Here is a 16,356-nt window from a genome sequence, read left to right on the forward strand (position 1 = left end):
AAAAACCCCCACAAAAAATATAGCTTAAACATTAGCATTTGACTTTTACAATGACTTTAATTGTCATAATCCATAATCAAAATATACCCTAACTTTAAATAAAGAATAGTACCAAAGTATTTTTTTAAAATATTATTTTATTGCCAAAACTGGTTTGGCTCAGTGGATAGAGCGTCAGCCTGCGGACTGAAAGGTCTCAGGTTCGATTCCGGTCAGGGGCATGTACCTGGGTTGTGGGCACATCCCTGGTGGGAGATGTGCAGGAGGCAGCTGATTAATGTTTCTCTCTCATCGATGTTTCTGGCTCTCTATCTCTCTCCCTTCCTCTCTGTAAAATATCAATAAAATATATTTTAAAAAAATAAATAAATAAAATATTATTTTATTGATTTCAGGGAAGGGAGAGGGAGAGAGAGAGAGAAACATCAATCATGAGAGAATCATTGATTGGCTGCCTCCTGCATGCCCCCACTGGGGATTGAGCCCGCAACCTGGGCATGTGTCCTGACCAGGAATTGAACCGTGACCTCCTGGTTCATAGGTCATCACTCAACCATTGAGCCACATTGGTTGGGCACCAATGCATTTTTATATGAACAATTACTTCATTGAATGACTGTGAATGAATATAAATATAAATTCATATGAATGAATAATTATATGAATATACTTATCCCCTTGTATCACATCTGATCAATTTGATAGGGAAGAAGAATTAAAGAACAATATCAACAATAACAATCTTATTTTCAAAAGTTTCAACCCAGTTTATGGAATTGAGAGACCACAGAGATTTTTATAGTTTATACCCTGCCCTTGGTAGCAAAAAATGTTCCTAAATCTCATGGATTTTTCTCTTCTTAGTTTCAATCTGTCCATCCTGATAGGATGATGAATAAAATACTAGTTCTAGCCAAAATAGCTACCCAACATTTCCAATTTCTGGTGAGTGACAACTCTGGATAGTGAGGGCCCCACTAGGAAGAAGTTGGGGGGTAGTTTGGATAAATAAATTCTGAAAAGTGTCAACAGATTTAATTTTCTTGTTTGTTACACTCTTTTCATAAGGCTAGAAAAAGCCCCTGTTCCTATGGTTTATAATTCAAATGCACATGAACCCACAAAATTCAACTTTTATCATTTAACCTTCCTGTATTTGAAAATTAATAAGCTGCTTGGCTCCCTAGTAACTCAGCCTGGGAAAGCAGCAAAAATCTCAGGGTACTCTGGCCCAGACAGAGGTGCTGTGAAGAGCATTGTGTAATCAGTTTCAAATAGGGCCACATTCGTGGTCTTACATCATTATAAAAGGAAGGGTAAAAGGAGGGTCCGTCATCATATAAATACTAATACTTAGTCTCCATAATTATATTTGTAATCAAGTTTTTGTTTAAATGAGACAAATATTTTTATTATTGAGTCAATCTATTTGCTTTTAGCCCAAGGTATAAAGAAGGAGATTTAACTCTGTATGCCTTAAACCTTCATAATGTCACCAAGCACTTGCAGTTACCACATTATTTATTTGACAAAGAAGTGGACAGCTACCTTGTAAAACCTTCAGGACCTGATGGATTGTTTTCCCAGTGAGTACTTTTTCTTGTTCATTTTAAACTTTCACCAAATGTATCGGTGTTTATCAGCATAGAGTGTTGATAGGGAGAAAAAGAAGCCAACTATTTCAAGTTTTCATAATTTTTAATATTCAGGAAGTTTATATGTAAATACCTATTAATACACATATATTCACTCTGAGAGTCACAAGCAGAAGGGCTGAACACAAGCTAGCAGCTATCTTAGGAAGTAGTTTGCATTTCAAAACAACATGGTATGTCAAGATCCATTCAATATATTTAGATTATTTGCTCTAAAAATACTTATAATGCTTGGTAACACAGTCACAAAAGCAAAGCATACCTATATATAATTGCTATTAAGGGCATGGGGGTTGCTGTAAACTGTTATTCTGTGTGAGCTGGGCATGAATTTCTAACAGCATTAAAGTAGTTTTTTATTACTTAAGAGTAAGGAAAAAGTAGCCTGAAATGTACCTTTTAGGTGGATTATTTGAAGTTGGTCCAAAGACAATTTGGTTTTAAAAGCCAGCCATTGAATATGTATTACAAAAGACCCTATTTTCCCTTGCTGGGTGGCTTAGTTGGTTGGAGCATTGTCCTGTACACCAAAAAGGTTGTGGGTTTGATTCCTGGTCACAGCGCATTCCCAGGTTTTGGGTTTCATCCCCCATCGGGATGCATATGGGAGGCAACTGATTGATGTTTCTCTCTCTCTCTCTCTCTCTCTCTCTCTCTCTCTCTCTCTCTCCCTCCCTCCCTTTCTTCCTCTCTCCCTCTCTCCTTCTCCCTCTCTCTCTCTAAAAGTCAATAAAAACATCCTCGGGTGAGGATTAAAAAAAACAAATAGACCATATTTAAGAGACTATCCAAGAATGTCTATGAGCTTTGAAGAGTTAGGCCCACAAACATTATCAAATTTCTGTCCAATGTGTGTTGGAAGGAGCTCTTTTCATCATGGTTATTCTCAGATTGAAGCATAAAAAATTAAGAGTTTACAAAATTCTTTTAATCTCCTCCCATCTTTGCAAATGCTATATGAGTGATGTTTTCAGTGACAGTTAGCATTATAACCTGAAGAAGGACAGGAAGAATGCTTTCTCCAAAGTCCTATCCCCCATAGATAAACATTACTAACACTGGGTATCATTCCTTTCTTTTTCTCCCTATGCTTTCTTTTATTATAACTGTAAGCATACAACCTCTAATGGGAAAAAGAGGAAGAACCCATAAGTTTTCCCATGTCTTTCCATGCAGAGCCTTTGTAAACATTTTAAAAAAATTTTTCATTGAGTTTATTGGGGAGACATTGGTTAAGAAAATTCTATAGGTTTCAGTGTACAATTCTATAATACATCATCTGTATATTGTATTGTGTGTTCACCACCCTGTAGACATTTTTAATGGGTTTCATGTTTTATAAAATACTATGGCTTACTTACCCTTTTCCTACTGTTTAAACCTTTTTTTCCTGTTGTAAAGAATGCATATTTGGGTAACAGATACTTTTCTCTACTTGGGTTCTGACCCTTTTTGAGTGGGCCTTTTTAGCATATTTGTGTCTGATGCTGATAAGGGAAATGCTTTTGTAAAGTAATTGAATAATAGTTGTAGAGTTGCAAGTGTCTTAGATCATTTTAGTCCAACTTTAGGTCAGTATCTGATTCCTGCTCTGATGAAGCTCCCAGCTCTCCTGGTGACTGTTCTAGTTGGTGGGGACAAAGTGAGCCTCTTTATGCCTTTTTTCTGCTGCTCTTAGTTCTGTTTTTCAGGGCAGAGGTTGGAAACTACACCTCATGCCTGTGGGCAAGTGGGTTTAGACAAGTGGCTTTTCTCTTCCTGGTAGGAAAGGTTGGCATGCACTCTGTTAATTTTTCATTTTTAACTAGGGGCCCAGTGCATGAATCCGTGCACCTTGAAAGGAACTGTGGGCCTTGAGGCTGCGGTGGGCACAGGGGCGGGTCTCGGCCCATCCTCTGTGCCCCTGCCTGGCCCCTCCTGCTGCAGCCCCTGGTCCCGTCGGCCGGCGCCACCCCCACTGCCGCCACAGCTCTCATGCGCTGAGGGCACCGGCCCTGCTGGCACATGCTGATGGCTCAGAGCAATTGGGGCTGGACCAGCAGTGGGTGCGTGCGGGGCCAGCACCGTCAGCATGTGCGAGTGGTGGCTGCTGCCCCAATCGCCCCTCAGGAGCAGGGGGAGGTGGAGAGGCCCTCAGGGGCAATCGGGGCCAGCAGCCGCCACTCACAGCCGCTGACAGCACCAGCAGCAGGTGCGAGTGGCGGCTCCGACACCAGCAATGGGTGCGAGTGGGGCCAGTGCTGGCAGCAGCTTTGAGTGCTGGGTGGGACTGCAGAGCACGGGAGCAAAGAATTTTCAGTAACCACCAGAGGCTCGCCCCATTGACAGCAACTGGCGCTCCACGTTGGTCTGGCACCTCTGCTCACCTGCTCCACCATCCCGCTGTGGCCAAAGTCCGCCGTGTTCCGTGCCCACCCCCTGGTGGCCAGTGCACGTCATAGTGACCGGTTGTTCGGTTGTTCTGCCGTTCGGTCTATTTGCATATTAGCCTTTTATTATATAGGATTAGTTGTCAATATTTAACAATTGACAACTACTAAAAAAAACCTTTAAAAATGGGTACTCTGGCCACTCGGGGCGTGTTCTTTCCTTTTAGATGTAACCCCGTTATGCCTGTCCTATGACACTTGCATGTATAACTTCCTTGGCCCTTGTGGGCATTTGAGTTTGCTACCCTTAGTCTGGAGCAATGTCAAATATCTCATTTTCTCCAGAACAGCTCTCAAATTCTTGAAGGACAGCTGCTTTGTATTCCAGCTCTATTTCATCTGAAACTTCACAAACATATTTTATATTTCTTTGTCATCATGTTGCTGACTTCAAAATATGAAGCAAGATACTACTCTCAAATAAAACCCCACCCACATTGTCCAGCCTGATATGGAAATGATCAGCATGCTTTAAGCCCGGGGTGGGGAAATCAGGCCCAGGGGCCATCTAAGGCTCTCGAAACCATTTAGTCTGGCCCTGCGAAGGCCTTAGGGGTGAGTTAATTAAATGTTCAACCACATACAGCAGGCTAATTTTTAAGTTGATAATTTTGTATGGCCCATGAATGATGTTATAAATATCCCAATGGCTCTTGGCATAAAAAAGGCTCCCCACCCCTGCCAGTCACACTCTGTGCACTGATAGCATCCTTTAGCTATATTTATAGTTGATTAAACAGTTTAGCCTGATGGAATTAGTAACTTGCCCGCGTTTCATCATTCTAACCCATAGCAGGATTAACTTACAATGATTAGGGTTACCTTTAAACTCTGTTGCCTATTCAAAAGTGTTTCTGAAATGTTTGGAGTACCCTTGTAGAAGGTCCTCAACATTGTGCCAAACAGCTCTTACTACTGTCATGTAAAGATGTTTTCAAGACCTATTTTTGTTTGTGGTTTCCTGATCATAGTCACAGCATTTCCTCCTAGAGCCTGTCAAAAAACTGGTGTGATGCAGGTGTGAAAACAAACCCCAGAGCATGTGGACCCAGCATAACTGCAATGCGGGCTTCTCAGCCTCCAGCACAGTCATGAACATCTTTTTTTTTTTTTAATATGTTTTATTGATTTTTTACAGAGAGGAAGGGAGAGGGATAGAGAGTTAGAAACATCGATGAGAGAGAAACATCTATCAGCTGCCTCCTGCACACTCCCCACTGGGGATGTGCCCGCAACCAAGGTACATGCCCTTGACCGGAATCGAACCTGGGACCTTTCAGTCCGCAGGCCGATGCTCTAGCCACTGAGCCAAACCAGTTAGGGCTCATGAACATCTTATTCATATCTCTTATTTTTAGTTATTTTTCCTTTTTTATTTAAAAGATTATGATAAAATGTATGCCATAGTAAGAATTTCCAACAGTAGAAGAAGGTGTACATAGAAAAGTCATTTCCTCACTCCTCACTCCATAGTGCCACTCCCAGGAGTTTGAGTATCATTCTAGAAGTGTGCTATCCATATATAAGCCTAAGTATCTTTCATTTAAAAACATCCATGTCTTTTCACATTAGCACATTCAGACCTGCTTAGTTCTTAAGATTAGATGATTTATTTAACTAATCGCCTGTAGTTGGACACTTTGATTGATCCCAGTATTTTATACACAGCATCTTTACATACTGGCACACGGAATGGGAGGATATGTCTTAAAGTACAGAGTCCAGAACTGGGCCTCTGACCAAGATTAAATGGGATGCAGTTTTTCTGCTGGCTGATATTTAGGGAGGATAGAGGATTAAGAGATCTTTAAAAATGAGATATTTATAATAATTAAGGGGGAAACAATCAAGTTTTTTTAATTTTTAAAAATTATTTAATTTTATTTTTTCAATTACAGTTTACATCCACTATTATTTTGTATTAGGTATACACCATAGTGGTTAGACAATGATATACTTTACAAAGGGTTCCCCCCAATAATTCCAGTACCCACCTGGCACCATACATACTCATTATAATATTATTGACTATATTCCCTATGCTGTACTTTTTATGCCTGTGACTGTTTTGTAACTACCAATCTGTACTTTTAAATTCCTTCATCTTTTCCACCCAGTTCCTCAACCCCCTTCCTCTCTGGCAGCCATCAGTCTGTTCTTTGTATCTATGAGTCTGTTTCTATTTTGTTTGTTCATTTATTTTGTTCTTTAGATTCCACATATAAATGAAACTATATGGTATTTGTCTTTCTCTGTCTGGCTTACTTCACTTAGCCTAATACCATCCACGCTGTTGCAAATGGTAAGATTTCATCTTTTTATGGCCAAGTAATATTCCATTGCATATATGTACCACTACTTCTTTATCCAATCATTTATCAATGGGTATTTGTGTTGCTTCTATATCTTGGCTATTGTAAATAACACTGCAGTGAACATAGAGGTGCATAGATTCTTTTGAATTAGCGTTTTGGGTTTATTTGGATATATACCCAGAAGTGGAATCACTGGGTTGTAAAAAGTCCCATTTTTAATTTTTTAAGGACCCTTCATACTGTTTTTCCATAGTGGCTGCACTAATCTGCATTCCTACCACCCGTGCACAGGGGTTCCCTTTTCTCCACATCCTCGCTAACACTTGTTGTTGGTTGATTTATTGATGACAGCCATTCTGACAGGAGCGAGGTGGTATCTCATTGTGGTTTTAACTTTCATTTCCCTAATTGTTAGTGACATTGAGCATCTTTCCACATGTCTCTTGGCCATCTGTATGTCCTCTTTGGAAGAGTCAATTTTTAAGAGACTGTGTATAGTATGTACTCATTTTGTTTAAATGAAAATATGTGTTATACATACACAGAAAAGAGATGAAGGAATATACATCAAAATACTAAAAATAGTTTGGATGACTTAACAGGTTACTTTTGTTATATTTATTTCTGAATAATGATGATATGATACTTTTACAGCACTTACCACATGCAACATACTCTTTTAAGTGTCCTACATATATTACATGAATTACATATATGACATACTAGAGGCCCGGTGCACAAAAATTTGTGCACTCGGGGGGAGGAGGGGGCCCCTCAGCCCGGCCTGTGCCCTCTCGCAGTCTGGGACCCCTCGGGAGATAACGATCTGCTGGCTTAGGCCTATTCCCAGGTGGCAGAGGGCAGGCCCAATGCCTACGTGCAGCCCCTGGTCGGGCTCAGAGCAGGGCCGATTGGGGAGTTGGGGCACCGCCCCCTGTCATGCACAGAGCAGGGCGGATTGGAAGGTTGTGATGCCACCCTCAGTCACGCTCAGGGTAGGGCTGATTGGGGGATTGGGGCACCGTCCCCTGTCACACTCAAGGCAGGGTCGATGGGGAGGTTGTGGCACCACCCCCTGTCACGTACAGAGTGGGGCCAATCAGGGGGTTGGGGCGCTGCCCCCTGTCACACACAGAGCAGGGCCGATCAGGGGGTTGGGGAGCTCCACCCTGTCACTCACAGAGCAGGGCCCATCAAGGGGGTGGGGAGCTCCCCCCATCACTCACAGAGTAGGGCCGATAGGGGAGTTGGGGCACCGCCCCCTGTCACACACAGAGCAGGGCCGATCAGGGGGGTGGGGCGCCGCCCTCTATCACCCACAGAGCAGGGCCGATCAGGGGGTTGGGGTGCCGCCACTGTCACACTCAGGGCAGGGCCGATGGGGAGGTTATGGCTCTACCCCGTCACACACAAAGCAGGGCCCATGGGGTGGGGGCATTGGGGCGCCGCACCCTGTCACACACAGAGCCGCAGGGCGATCAGGGGGTTGGGGAGCTCCCCCCTATCAGGCACAGAGCAGGGCCGATCAGGGGGTTGGGGCGCCTTCCCCTGTCAGGAACAAAGCAGGGCAGATAGGGAGGTTGTGGCCCCGCCCCCTGTCACACACAGAGCCACAGGGCAATCTGGTGGTTTGGGCACTGCCCCCTGTCACGCTGATCCCGGTGCCGGGAGGCCTCGCGGCTCCGCTGATCCCGGTGCTGGGAGGCATATTACTCTTTTACTATATAGGATAGAGGCCTGGTGCATGGGTGGGGCTGGCTGGTTTGCCCTGAAGGGTGTCCTGGATCAGGGTGGTGGTCCCCACTGGGATGCCTGGCCAGCCTGGATGAGGGGATGATGGCTGTTTGCAGCTGGTCGCACACCCTTCAGGGTGGGGGTCCCCACTGGGGAGCCTGGCCAGTCTGGGTGAGGGGCTGAGGGCTGTTTTCAGGCTGGGACTGAAGCTCCCAACTGCTCCTTTTTTTCTTTTTTATTCTGGGCCAGGTTTAGCCTGACTCCAGCTCTGAGGCCTCAGCTGCTGAAAGCAGATATCTGGTTTGTTTAGGTTCTATAATCGAAACTCTGTATCAACTCCAGCTCTGAGATCCCAGCTTGCTGAAAGCTGGTTTCTGGGGTTTTGTTTAGCTTCTATATTTGTTACAATGTTTCAAACTGCAGGCACAGAGGCCGGCAAGGCAGGCGGGGAACGTTGCAGTCCTCCATCACTGAAGCAAGCAAGCCTCATGTTCAGTTTAAGCTGCCTGGCTGCCGGCCACCATCTTGGCTGGCAGTTAATTTGCATATCGCCCTGATTAGCCAATGGGAAGGGTAGCGGTCGTACGCCAATTACCATGTTTCTCTTTTATTAGATAGGATATGTAACTCTGACATGAACTAATCCTCTAATTTTTTACAGTAAAAAAGTACTAATTTTATTCATGATATAAAAATCACTTGAGAAAAAGATAATAGAGATATAAACATCATTTAGAATTATGGAATTAGTTATTAGTATAACTAAAAGCAGACGAAAGCTTTCTTCATACATTCTTATTTATATTGGATTTGTTGCTGCGAGCATGTATTCATTTGATTTAAATAATAGTAAATATGCATGAGAAATAACACTTGTGCTTAACAAGTTTTTCCAGTATTTGGCTCAGTTTTGAATTTGAATTCCCCAGTGAAATGCAAAGAAAATATAATTTGTTTTCAATCTGTGGTTTAGCCAAACAAAATCATTTTGTTTTACCCAGCAATGTACATCCTACCAAAATATCTTCACAACATAAGAAAGTAAATGTATATCTCCTGGGGAGCATGGAGTTAGAAGGCTATGGACATAGTTACCAGTGGAAACTTTTAATTACTGTAATTTTTTTTATGTTAAATGTGAAATTTACATTCCATTCATTATATCTATTTGCTCTATATAAAATATTTGCCATTAATTGCCATAATGTTCCACAAATCCAGAAGTTATGTCATGTTTATCCTTTTTTACTTCCATTTTATAGACTAATATAGATCACATGTTCCATTTTCTGTAAAGGCCCAGACAGTAAATACTTCAGGCTTTGTAGGCCACTGTCACAACTACTCAATTGTACCTTGAAGATCATCTGGGTCAAATACCTAACTGATAGAGTGTGGAAACACAAGTTATGTAATACTAGAGGCCTGGTGCACGAAATCATGCACGGGTGGGGTCTCTCGAGGTGGCCTGCAGGGATCAGACCCCAGCTTGTGCCCCCAGCCTCGCAGCCCCGCCTGGCAACCCGCCTTGGTCTGGCACTGCCCATTCACCTGCTCCACCATCCTGCCGAGGTCCCGCTCTCGTCAGGGCCCATCGGGCCGGCAGCACCTCCACTACCACCCGCTGCCAGCGCCACATGGCTGATGCCCGCCATGTTCGTGCCGCCCCCTGGTGGTCAACGCACATCAGAGCAAGCGGTCGAACTCCCAGTCGAAAGACTGCCTGAGGGGACAATTTGCATATTAGGCTTTTATTATATAGGATAGGCTATCACAGAAAAAGTTTTTGGTCTTAAAAAGATCTCACAACTTTTGTAGAGCAGGCAGAGCACACACGTCGTGGCTAACTTCAATGTATCTTTCCACGTTGCAGATCTGTCCAGCTCAATGACAAAACTCTGAGGATGGTGGATGACCAAACCCTGCCAGCTTTGACAGAAAAGCCGCTCAGCCCAGGAAGTCCACTGAGCCTGCCGGCTTTCTCCTATGGGTTTTTTGTGATAAGGAATGCCAGAGTTGCTGCTTGCCTCTGAAAATGAATGGCATACCCTAGCCTTGAGATTGAATTTTTCAAGTGTATTGAGAGGAGGAAAGCAAAACTCAAGCTACAGGAAGGCAAGCAGATACCTTACAAATCAACCAGTGGGAGCTGTAGAGACAGGGACACTCTCAGGCTAGACTTAGCACAGCATTTCCTTCCCTTTAAGTAAACCACTGTTACTTTGTGCCAAACACTATTCTTGTACGTTATGTGTAATATTTTTATTTAAGGTTATTACAAATGTATATGAATGTTTCCAATACAGCCAGGAGGCAAGTAAGTGAAGGATATATTATTCGTTTTAAGAAAGTGCTTAGTTTTTATTTTCAAAAACAGTTACTAGAAGATTGTCAGATTCTTCCCTGCATGTGCTGTCTCCATGGGCTCCCATCAGAAAAAGTTTACTACCATAACCTCCAAATTATCTATAAAAGAGAGACAATCTCTTTGCACCTGGATAGAGAGCTAGACTCAGTCGCCACTTTTCTTCTCTTTGTTCTGTTTGTCTTTGTCAACAATACTATGTGAGAAGACAGATGGTGAATATGATCATATTAAACAATTATTAATGACAATCATTTTGACAGAGGTATTATGTAAAATTTAAATGAAATAAAAAATAACTATAAGGGAAATTGATTTACCAAGAGGAGAAAATTTAGTTGAATACATTATCACCATCCGTTCATGTTTACTTCTGTTACACTTTTTTTCCACCTTTAGTTCTTATTTTAGTTGGGGAGCTTTTGGCTGCAAGTAACAGAAAACCCTGATTCTAATGGCTTAAACAATAAGGATATTTAAAATCCCAAATTACAAGAAGTAGAAACAGGAAGGGCTCCATAGCTCAGTAAGGAACCAGGCTCTTTCCGTCTCTGCTCTGCTACCTTTAGTATTGGCTTCATTCTCAAGCTGGTGGCATGATGGCTACAGCTGTTCCATGGACCCACGGAGACCTGGCAGCGTCCAGGGAAAGAAGATGAGCAATTTTTCTGTGTCTCCTTCACAGACTTGAAGAACGCTTTCACAGAGGTTCTCCCAGCAAACCTCTCCTTGTGTCTCCTCATGTCTTATTATTGGCCATTCTCCCAGTCACTGCCAGCATCACTGAAATTCCTATAGTTTCCTGCTAGTAATCTTTTGGAATGGAGCGGGTGTTGGGAAGCCCATGGCACTGACCACTACACTTCTGTACTTTTATCCGTGACAGGATGTATTCCTTTCTCCTGTATCTTAATTTTTAGAAATGTAATCCTCTTCATATTTATGCCAACTATGAATAAATAGTGTGTCAATTAAATTTAATCACATTTATGAGGAGCTAAAGCTGGAACTTAAAGTTGGATGCTTAAATACCCTTACATTTTGTAGGTATGTGGTTTTTATATTTTCACAGTTGGAATAAAGCAATTTTTGTAATCTCAGTATTGCACAATTATTCTTTTAATAAAGCTTAAGCCTACATTTGGAGCCTTGTTTTTCTCCACTGCATTGTTTACACCTTCTATCTTGACTTGTCCCTTCAGTCTGACACCAAAAGAGGTGACCTTGACGCAAAGGGCTCATCAGGCATAAACACAATTTCCTCCCTCATCATGCAGATTCATTGTTAACGTTTATTTCCTCCCTCATCATGCAGATTCAGTGTTAACATCTTGTTCTATTTTTTTTACCTGTCTCCTGGCCACTTAATAAAGTCAAGGTCTAATTTTCATTTGTATAATCATTATCATTTCCTAACTGCTCTCCCTGACTTTTCCCATTTCTTATAGGCACAAAAGGTCCTCCATAACCTGGCACCTGCTTACTTCTTTTTGTTGTTATTGTTGTGTTGTTTTAGTTTTTCTTTTTACTTTTCTTATAAAAATTTTAAAAATCTTTATTGTTGAAAGTATTACATATGTCCCCTGTTTCACCTGCCTATTTCTTCAGCCTCAGTTCTTGTCATTCTCCCACAAACTCTGTTCTTCACCCCACACACTGGTTTAGAAGTCTGAACAGACAGCCCCTTCCACCTTCTGCTAAAAGATCACTAAAGACATCTAGAGTCAAAACTAGTTATTCACTCCACTACCATTTATTTTTAGTTTTAAATATTCCTGCTTTTAGTCTGAATTGTCAGATAAACAGATGGAGATAGATAGAGATAGATATTCCAATAGTATGTGACTTATTTTAAGGAATTGACTGGTGATTATGAAGTCTGACAAGTCCAAAATTTGCAGGGTAGGCCAGCAGACTGGAGACCCAGGAGAGAGTTGATGTTGTAGTTCAAGTCTGGAGGTCATTTACTGGCAAATTACCTCTTGCTTGAAGGAGTTCAGTCTTTTGTTCTATTCAGGCCTTCAACTGATTGGATGAGGCCCACCCATATTATGGAGGACAATCTGCTATACTCAAAGTTAATATTAATCTCACCCAAAAACATCCTCACAGAAACATCAGAGACCAGACAACATAAGCATACTTACTCTAAGGCTACGTATTCTAAAAACAATGAAAAGGAAATAAAAAAGTGGAATGTTTCCCTCAACAAGGAAATTGTTCTCTCCAAATCTATAGAAAAACACATCTGAGAGGCTTCCAAGAAGTCTAAGAATCGCACCACATTGTATTTTCCACTTTGGGGACAGAAACCCTTCTTTCCAAAGGTCAGGGCGATGTCTCATCGAGTTGAAGTTTGAGTTGTCTTTGTTGAGTTTGAGAATCCAGATGAAAAAGACATGACACTGTTAAAAGATAAACTGAGGCATTTTAAATATTTTAAGACTTTAGGCATGTATCCACTTGAATAGGGCGGTGTCAAACTAGAAGTAGTTAGGAGTGCTCTGCAGACGGGGCTAGGGGAAAGACTAATATAGAGAAAGCACGGAAGCAAAGAAGGGAGATGATTTAATTGGCTATAGCTTAAAGCCTAGTTGGCCATTTGTGATTGGTTGTCCTTAACATTCTGATTTCATACCTTTGAGGCATTTATAGGCAGCAGTTTGCTTATGTAGGCTGCCACGGCATTAGAGCCATAGCCTAATAAGCTTCCTTGTTTAATTCACTTAACAACACAAATGGATGAAGATGACTAGATGATCAGGAGGCCCCTCTAGTGAAACGCAAAAATTGAACTGGAACACATGGTGTTTCCTCTGCGCAGAATGTAAAGGTGAATTCCCGGGTTCTTGTCCTGATGGATTTGAAGAATGAAGCCACGGACGAAAGGTGATAGGTGAAAAGTACAGAGACTCTATTGCAAGCAGACACTACCTCTAAAACCCTAATCCTAGATTCTAAGCCTAAGACTCTGTCCCTCCTGGACGGACAGAGGGGCCCCCGAGAAGGGTGACCGCTGCTTTCTTTGTCTTGAGGCATTGAATAGGCTGAAGTTCTTTGTCTGAATCCGACCCCTTCTTATTGGCCCTTTGGCTACACAGAATTAGTTTCAAAGCTCAAAGCCCACGTGGTGTCCCCGCCTTCTCTCCTCCTTACCTTGTTGGTTGGAGTCACTTTTGATTTATCTTACAGCTCTCCCAGTTGTGCTGGCAGAGAAAGCCTTATAGCCCTCCCAGCTACTCAGGTCAGGGCTACTTTTGGCCTAACTCAGTGATGGCGAACCTTTGGAGCTCGGCGTGTCAGCATTTTGAAAAACCCTAACTTAACTCTGGTGCCGTGTCACATATAAAATTTTTTTGATATTTGCAACCATAGTAAAATAAAGATTTATATTTTTGATATTTATTTTATATATTTAAATGCCATTTAACAACGAAAAATCAACCAAAAAAAAGAGTTCGCATGTCACCTCTGACATGCGTGTCATAGGTTCGCCATCACTGGCCTAACTTATGGTCACTCTAATTGTTCAGGCCCAGAATACCCCTGTCTGTCCTTGGTTTATGGCTGTCTTAATTGCACAGGACAGAGATATTTCTATTTGCCTGTGGCATTTCTTTATTCTCTGTACAAGATAAACACCCTGGCGTCTGCAAGTCTTTATTAAGTATTCCTTCCCATGGACTATTTTCATTCCTAAAACTTCCTAAACCTGCCTAATTAAGCTAGCTAGCTAACCCTTTCACTAGCAATGCTGACCCTTGACCTAAATATTTCCCCTGTGATATAACCACATGAGGTATCCTATGAGGACCCAGATCCTCAAAGAGTACCATTATTTCAGGGCCAATGCAGCCTGCGAAGTACTGAATTGTCTTTCAATAAAACACGGTTGCGCCCTAACCCGTTTGGCTCAGTGGATAGAGCATCGGCCTGAGGACTGAAGGGTCCCAGGTTCGATTGCGGTCAAGGGCATGTACCTTGGTTGCGGGCACATGCCCAGTAGGGGGTGTGCAGGAGGCAGCTGATCGATGTTTCTAACTCTCTATCCCTCTCCCTTCCTCTGTAAAAAAATCAATAAAATGTATTTTTTGAAAAACAAAACACGGTTGCAAAAACTCCTGTCCTTCTGCAGCAGATCCCATCCAGCAAAATTCTGTAACTTTTATAACTGGGGGAGGATAGGTAGGGAAAGTCTACTCTAGATTATGGATCTTTGAGAGCTGTCGTTTTAGAACTGTCCTCACCCCCAGAGGCAGGCTTACAAGTCATTAATTGAAATATTTATCTGACATCAGTCTGCTTATTATAGCTGTAGAAGACTTTTCTTAAAAGTGAGCCCATCTTTCCCTGGCCGGTTTGGCTAAGTGATTAGAGCTTTGGCCCTTGGTCAAGGGCACATACCTGAGTTGCAGGCTCAATCCCGGCACCGGTTGTGGAGCGTGCAGGAGGCAACCAATCGATGTGTCTCTCTCACATTGATGTTTCTCTCTCTTTCTGCACTCCTCTCCTCCACTCTCTCTAAAAAAAAATCAATGGATTCAGGCCAGTATGGCTCCGTGGTTGAGCCATCAGCCCATGAACCAGGAACTCATGGTTCAATTCTAGATCAGGGCACATGCCCAGATTGCAGGCATAGAGACAGCCAATAGATGATTCTCTCTCATCATTGATGTTTCTATCTCCCTCTCCTTTCCTTTCTGAAGTGTCTATAATAATAAAAGTGTAACATACAAATCGACTGAATGGCTGAACAGTGGAACAACCTTCTGGACAACTACATATGACACCCACTGGCGCCAGGCCAGCCAAGGCGGGTGCAATGCCATTGGTCGAGGGCCCAGCCATTGCCCCATGATCGCCCCCCAGAGGGAGGCCCAGGCGACCTGGCAGCAGCGCTGCAGTGGGTGGGCTCCTAACTGTGAGAGGGCGCAGGCCAGGCTGAGAGACCCTCCTCCTCCCCCATGCACAAATTTCATGCACCGGGCCTCGAACATTTTATATATATATATTCAATGTAAAAAATATCCTCAGGTGAGGATTAAAAAACAAAGTGAGCTTATCTGTTTCCAAATGCTTCAGGATGTGACTGCTCAGTTTCATGCTTGGAGCCCATCTTCTATTTTCAGAAATACCCTGAGTCAAGTGACTTGATTGCAAACATTTTACCTGTCAGTTATGTTAAGGAAGGCAGGTGGAAGAGAGTTTATGCAGGTAGAGTTTCTGTTAGGACTATAATTGCTATACCTTTAAGTCCTCTTTTGACTTCAATGTACACATGGTGTGTGTGTGTGTGTGTGTGTGTGTGTAATATTATAGTATAAGAAATATATTTGGTCTTTGTCTCCAGTTCCTGACACAAAGTTCCTAAAACCCTTGGAATTTCCTGAGTGGTAGGAATGTTTGCAGGGACTTTTGGAAAGTCCCGAGGAAGGGAGCTGGTTGCCAGAGGAACCAACCATGTTATTAGAAGGTTGGAACTTTCAGCCCCACTTTGACTATCAGGGAAGGGATTAGAGATTGAGTTCATCATCAGTGGTCAATGATCTAATCAATTATGCCTACAATGAAGCCTCCATGGAACCCCAAAGAGATGGGGTTCAGAGAGCTTTAAGGTTGGTGAAACACGTGGAAATGAGGAGAATGACTTTTGCCAAGAGAGGGCATGGAAGCTCTGTTTCCTTTCCCACATACATTGCCCTACGTATCTCCTCACCATCTGGCTATTCCTGAGTTAATGTCCTTTTATAATACACTAGTAATTTATTAGTCAAAATGCTTCCTAAGTTTCCTGACCCACTCCAGCAAATTAATCAAACCCCAGAAAGAGGTCTTGTGCTCCTCGCAGCTATCACCAA

The 16,356-nt window shown here is 42.5% G+C and overlaps 2 protein-coding genes across 5 annotated transcripts in view; both read left to right on the forward strand.

Annotated features, from left to right (window-relative positions):
- HPSE (heparanase) overlaps window positions 1-11,598 on the forward strand; it is a 39,444-nt gene extending 27,846 nt beyond the window's left edge. For 3 of the 4 annotated variants that reach the window (XM_059666601.1, XM_059666611.1, XM_059666630.1), the window contains 2 exons: window positions 1,440-1,586; window positions 10,007-11,598. In XM_059666601.1, the coding sequence (XP_059522584.1) occupies window positions 1,440-1,586; window positions 10,007-10,166 (307 nt within the window). In that variant the 3' untranslated portion in view covers window positions 10,167-11,598. The remainder of the gene's footprint in view (window positions 1-1,439; window positions 1,587-10,006) is intronic. The other variant, XM_059666620.1, reaches the window with a different exon arrangement.
- The window catches only part of PLAC8 (placenta associated 8), a 146,596-nt gene that overhangs the window by 40,372 nt on the left and 89,868 nt on the right, over window positions 1-16,356 (forward strand). The window lies entirely within an intron of this gene.

The sequence above is a fragment of the Myotis daubentonii genome, chromosome 1 (genome assembly GCF_963259705.1).
Source record: "Myotis daubentonii chromosome 1, mMyoDau2.1, whole genome shotgun sequence".
Classification (NCBI taxonomy): Eukaryota; Metazoa; Chordata; class Mammalia; order Chiroptera; family Vespertilionidae; genus Myotis; species Myotis daubentonii.